The sequence below is a fragment of the Atta colombica genome, unplaced genomic scaffold (genome assembly GCF_001594045.1).
Source record: "Atta colombica isolate Treedump-2 unplaced genomic scaffold, Acol1.0 scaffold121, whole genome shotgun sequence".
NCBI classification, from domain to species: Eukaryota; Metazoa; Arthropoda; class Insecta; order Hymenoptera; family Formicidae; genus Atta; species Atta colombica.
The window spans coordinates 450,596-457,213 of NW_017259208.1; the positions used below are offsets into that span (position 1 = coordinate 450,596).

Sequence of the window (6,618 nt, forward strand, 5' to 3'; positions counted from 1 at the left end):
AATCACATATTTCGAAAATTATTTTTGGTATATATTATAGAATTTAAAATTTATGATTCGAAATCATTAAATAGATTTTACATATGAATGAGATATTAATTCTCTTGGCACATTATAAATAATCTCATAAATATTTAAGAATATTTCAATATCAAATTAATAAGTAATAAACAATATATACATATTTTTTAATAAATATTAATAAATAATAATATTGCTTCTGAATTGAATAAATATTATTTAATAAAAATTTTTACATTTTACTGATTTATTTTCTTTTGTATAACCTCGTTCATGTCATTTTTAATTTCAAAAAGAGTTCGCCTTGAGACAACATATTATATCTCACAAACACTTTTCCCATTGAAACTTATTGTTCAATTATCCATAGCTATGCTTAAGGGTTCTTTCGCGATGATAGTTCACAACAATTGGGTCATAGGTCGATGTATCATTCACACTCTCCGCAAGAGGATTGTCATCATTAAAATTATATATCAATACTGCAGATTATATACTCATTATTTCTTCGACTCGCAGTTATAACTGTGTCTTCTCGCGTCAACTGTGCGCGCTATCTGCTCTTATCTGAACGATGGAAACGTCTTAACAATAATAACGCTGCCTCTCTCGATACTAAGTTTTGTGGAACGTCTAGGTTGCTACGTAATCATCGTTTCTGATAACGAGAAATTGAGCTTTCGAGTTTTCAGTATGTCCTCGATCGGTACTGTATGTGCAGTCGCGTTTTGCGATCGAATACGAAGTCTCACAAATATCTCAACGACGTTTACTGAACACGAAAGATTCGCGCTCGTATATCAGCGGCGCGACGTGAACGCGAATTCTTAACTTTGCAAGTTATTGTGCTCAGACGACACAAACAGGAACGTTAACTTTTCGCTTCTGAAAAAGTCGTGGAAAATCGATCGATATGGCACCCGGTACTGTGCTCGCTGCCTTCTCGGTCCTCAAAGATCATGTCAAATTCAAAGTTAATCAAAATTCGATAGCCACTGACAATATCAGTAAGATATTTTCATTTTAATACTACATACTTTCTATAATTATTTCTGACATTTTACGCGAGCGAAATTGATACGATTGGAAGAATTTACATTGCGTCACTAATTATTACACAATTTTAATTATCAATTAGTTATCGCTTTTACATAACGTGTCTACTTAAAAATATTGTATGTTATATTAGCTAACAATAAGTAAAGATAACAAAATATGTGTAATTAAATATAAATATATTTCATAAATACATTTATATTTAATACTAATATTTAAATATAATATTATAGTTAAATACATATATTCAATATAAATAAAAAGAAAAGAATGGGTGTGCTTAGTTTTCAGATTACATTACAGAATTACGTTTCTGTTGCTTCTCGTTGCGTCTATTTTAGTCACCTCCAGACAATTTATCGGAGAACATATAAGGTATATGTGTAATAATCGTACAATTTTTTATATTTGAATTGTTTATAATTACGTTGGATTTAAGCAGTTTAATATCATTTCTTAAGATAAATTCTTATGTTATTTTTAAAAGGTGCATCGCCGACAGTGGTGTACCATCACAGGTTATCGAGACATTTTGCTTTTTCATGTCCACATACACTGTGGTAAGTCTGAAATTCTGTTGAAAATAAATAAATAAGAATTGAATCGAGTCAATCACAATCAAGTTTGTGCTAATAAATATTATGTATTAAATATAGATTGAAAAGTTGACTCTTAAATACCTTTCTGATATTACATACGATTTTTTAGCCAACGTTTTTTCCATAATAATTTTTTAAAATAAAGATACATATAATTGCATCATTATGTTTCTTAATATTTGGCGTTTCGATTGAAAAAATAATTTTGTGCAATATGTTCATTTTTATGAAAGTTATACGCAATCGAGCTGGGTGTGGTCCCAGCAAAGAATAACCGTCAATTAGACGTCGAATTGATGTTGAAATCATCGATGTCGGTTCGGTATCATTTTTATGAATCATTTCTTACTAGGGTATGCCATACATTAATGTTTGTTCCCGTAATGAGGCGTTTAAGAATTAACGAACAAAGTTATATATTACAAAGTCAGAGATGAGATTTCGACTTTTATTATAGTCATCTTCAGTGTGTTAAATGTTCGTCAATAATGAAACTAAAATGAATATGGACGTTACAACGACATCGACGTAAATTTTAAAGTAATCATAAGCATACCGTATGAAATGAATCCAATTCAAATATTGTTTCAGTTTTAACAAATAGTAGTACAATGCACGTATATATGAATTATATATGAATAATGTTCTGATTATAATTTGTTATTCAAAAATAAAAAAGAATCGATGTACAACATTTATTTTTAATTTTATTATTTGATGAGAACTTTTTGTTAATTTTTTAACAAGATGTATTTAATACACTAACATTTTTAGCAAGAAAAACTTGCTCAACTCTTATTTATTTTCTTCGATTTTCAGTTTTATCTATAAATTTCTTTTGTATTTTTAAATGATGTATCTTTATTGATTCATTTCAATATAATGACTTTTTTTTTGTTAATAATTAAACATGAATTTATCGATTATACGTATTTGCTATTTTTTTTACGCATAATAAATATGGAAATCAAAAATCCAAATAAAGTCATACTAGGGAATTATTGACATTGTAAAGTTCTTTTTTTTTGCCATGAAAAAAACCTATGTTAAAAACCTAAATATAATTAGATATTTTCCATTTAGTAAGTACTACATACAAAATGACACAAACATCGTTTTATCTTTCTGGATATTCGAAAAACAAAGCCAGAACGACATTTGTGTCGATATATGTTATCAAATGGTGCCCATTATTATTTCCCGCAGATGCTTCTTATTATCAGCTGATTTTCAACTTTTAGGTGAAGCATCTGAATGCTACCGCAGTACAACAGGGCGAATTACCACATCCTGGCGTTGGACCAGCTGCCAAAGATGACCCTGTCATACACCATGCTTATTATCAATGGGTGCCCTTTATTCTGTTCTTCCAGGCACTCCTCTTTTATTTGCCGCACTACCTATGGCGAAAAACGGAAGGTCGTTACCAATTCATATCTCGCGTACTCGTCTACGTATCGCGCGACGTTTACGAGCGTGTTTTTTTAGCGGCGAGCTAATCATCATTAATCTTTTCTTGCCGTCATGATCTAGTCATATAACATGTGCATACAGTGTCCCACTTACAATGTAACATTACGCTATTCGTAAAATTACTTTTATGTAATGTCAGAAAATAGTTAGGCATACATTATGTTCGTAATCCACATAATAATGACGTCCGAATATTTTTTTGTTATTTAAATATTCAAACCGTTTGAATCAAACATTCTAAATTTGGAGTTAATCTCATCCCAAAAGAATTCACTCTTAAAGAGTGAAAAATTTTCTCACTCTTAAAGAGTGAAAAATTTTCTCTAGCAATCTAATCTCTTGAAAAGAGATATTATCTTGAAAACTGATATTATCTTGAAAAAAGTGGCAGAATTTTTACTCTTTTGAAGTGAGATTCGCTCCAAAGAAGAGAACGTATTATCCTACTCGGAAATATTTATATTCAAAAATGAGAACTGTTACAGACAGTATTGCAAAAACTGTAGAGTGTCATAATTTTTTTAAATTCTAGGTGGCCGGTTAAGTATGTTGGTATCAGGATTACACATGGCATCTTTGTCATTAAACGAAACGGAGATTCAGGTGAATGATAATATGAAGGTGCCATCGAAAAAAGAACGCGATGAGAAGATACAACAGATTCGCATTGGCTTTATAAATCGTCTGCACTTGAATCGTCCATGGGCCTACACTCTGACTCTTTGCGAGATTATGAATTTCATAAACGTGATCATGCAAATTTACTTGACCGACTGGTTCCTCGGAGGAGCTTTCCTTGGTCTTGGTCAAGCGATTTCGGAGCCTCTGTCTAAGGAGAAAATGAATCCACTTGATATAATATTCCCAAAGGTATAATTTTAATTTGTTATTATTTTTGTATTCTATACAATGTTATGATTAAAGTCGATGTCGTCATTTCTAATAATATTAACGTAATATATTATATAATATTTTTGTTAATGTAATTGATAACTACAGTGACTATGTAGTAATCAATGCTACATAGATTAGATTATTATATCATGATATTATATAATTATTATTATAGTTTATATTGTTAATATCAGATTACTATTTGAACTGTAAATTCATTTAATTATTAACCATCAATATTATTAATCGTCTAATATTATTATTAACCTTTTATAATGCAATCTTATACGTTTTGGAATCCGAATTTTTTCATGTAAAATTTTTATAAATTACTTTATCAATTATCAAAATTAATAAAATCCAACTCTTCATTCTTCCGTCTTTCAAAATTAGATTTTTCGATTGTAAATTTTTATTAGTACAATTTTGTCAACTTTCAATTATTAATAACAAATTTTAAGCAACGTCAATATCTTTTACCTAATCAATACAGTGGCATTCAGAACATACAATTATATTCTTAGGTAACTAAATGCATTTTTCATAAGTACGGTCCTTCTGGTACTATACAAAAGCACGACGCGTTGTGTGTGATGGCTCTGAACATCGTTAACGAAAAGATCTATACAGTCCTTTGGTTCTGGTTCGTCGTGTTGGCGGTGCTAACCGGTTTGGGATTGGTTTGGAGAATACTGACTATGGTTCTTCACGCAAGGTTATTAAATTTGGTCTCTACGTATTTTTCCATCGTCAGCATGTTACGTTTTGTGACTTTATAAATTCTCGTCATGGTACTCATTGGTTTCTTTCTTGAGAATTCTCGTTTGACGAATTTACAATTATCATATACGTAACTTGCTAAAATAATTTCATGACGGTTTTCTCAGCGTGTCCAGTTAACATCAATTATCAGTAACATAACATTATTAATATTATAATTTCACATTCAACAATATAAATGTGATATAATACATATGTTATATGACAATTAGATTGTTCAGTGTGAAATTATAACACTGATTATATATATATAGAATTACTGGAAAAAGAATAATTTTGCTGAAATATCTAAAAAGTTTAGTTAGAAACAAATCTGAAAATATAATTTTATTAGATTATCAAAATAATTAGGATGCTCAAACTGTTAGAATATCAAATTTCAGCAACATGCTTGAATTTTTTACATAATTATTTTGATAATTTAACCAAATTATTTTTAGATCTGTATCTAAATTTTTGCTTCAATAAAATCATTCTTTCTGTGTAGAATATTCATATCTCATCCGGAAAAAACTTTTTATTTATCAAATTTTTATTTATCGAAGCAATAATATTACTATTTAATGATGTATATCCGCTGTAAATTTAACGTAAAGTCATAATATTATTCCGTAAAAATATATGCTAAAATTATTTTATAATATTTAGAGGCGTGTCTACAAATTTCAACGGATATACATCAGCGAAATCTAAGAAAATGCCCACTTAAAAATAAATATAAATGATGAAATATAAGAAAGTATACAGGAACTAGCAGTTAATGTACGCGATAAGGGTTCTTTAATATAAAAATTATGACAAACCACGACTGTGTACCGCGAGCGACTTTCATTGCGGTTTTTTCACTTACAGAAGTACGTCATTCAACAAGTTTGTATTTTCCATGGCATGCCCTGGGAAGTACAATCCATGGAACGTACTCAAGGTCACTCACGAGTACTATTTCGGCGACTGGCTGTTTCTCTATTACATAGCGAAAAATCTGGACAACTATGTATTCAAGGAACTCCTTCAGAGTTTGGCGGAGGAATTGGAGAATAAACGTCATGCTCGTTTTAAAATTTTATCGCCAGAAGTGGAGCAGGAATTATTGAATAAGCAATGGGGAGATAGTCTTAAATCTTCCAATGAGAATGAAAAAATAAAGTAGCCTCTAAATAATTATCTGTAAATAGACGAGAGAGAGAGAGAGAGAGAGAGAGAGAGAGAGAGAGAGAGAGAGAGAGAGACAAATATTAACACATAGATAAATGATAGATGGATCGACAATTATTTCTTTAAATCCATACTGTCTTGATTCTGACGAAATTTCAAACTGAAACACATAGTTTTAATATTTTATTAATTACGTAACTTTTATAAAGAATTCCTATGAGAACATTGACGTAAAAGCAATGATGTAGTTTAACAGATAAATATTGGAAAATTTGCTACAATTGCATGTGATTTATAATAATGCGACGATCATTGAATTGTTAAAGTTTACGCCATCCGAGATCGCTATCTCGCGTGCAAAAATGCGGACTATTCGAAACGGATAGCAAGAAGAATATTCGCGATTGTGAACCTATATGGACAACAACAATCGCGTGCATTCACACGCGTATTATAACACTGCCAAATTGCCTCTTTACGTATAAATGTATAATACTTTAGCTGCGATTTACTACGATTGTAGAATAATGCTCGTCTCGCGTGCGTCGCGTAGCTCGTCGCAGGCTCGCATAGTCACATTTGTAGCCACGCACGACATAACTGCTCAGTCTTTTAACTACCTCATATAGAGGATTCGTGT

At 30.5% G+C, this 6,618-nt stretch overlaps 1 protein-coding gene across 1 annotated transcript; it reads left to right on the forward strand.

The window, feature by feature from the left end:
- The first annotated feature begins 742 nt into the window (after positions 1 to 742).
- Positions 743 to 6,012, forward strand: LOC108694645 (innexin inx7-like). The gene is made up of 7 exons (XM_018204249.1): positions 743 to 1,028; positions 1,362 to 1,452; positions 1,565 to 1,637; positions 2,918 to 3,095; positions 3,682 to 4,019; positions 4,568 to 4,758; positions 5,676 to 6,012. The coding sequence occupies exons 1-7, from the start codon at positions 935 to 937 to the stop codon at positions 5,971 to 5,973; spliced, it is 1,263 nt and encodes a 420-aa protein (XP_018059738.1). The 5' UTR covers positions 743 to 934; the 3' UTR covers positions 5,974 to 6,012.
- The last annotated feature ends 606 nt before the right edge of the window (positions 6,013 to 6,618 follow it).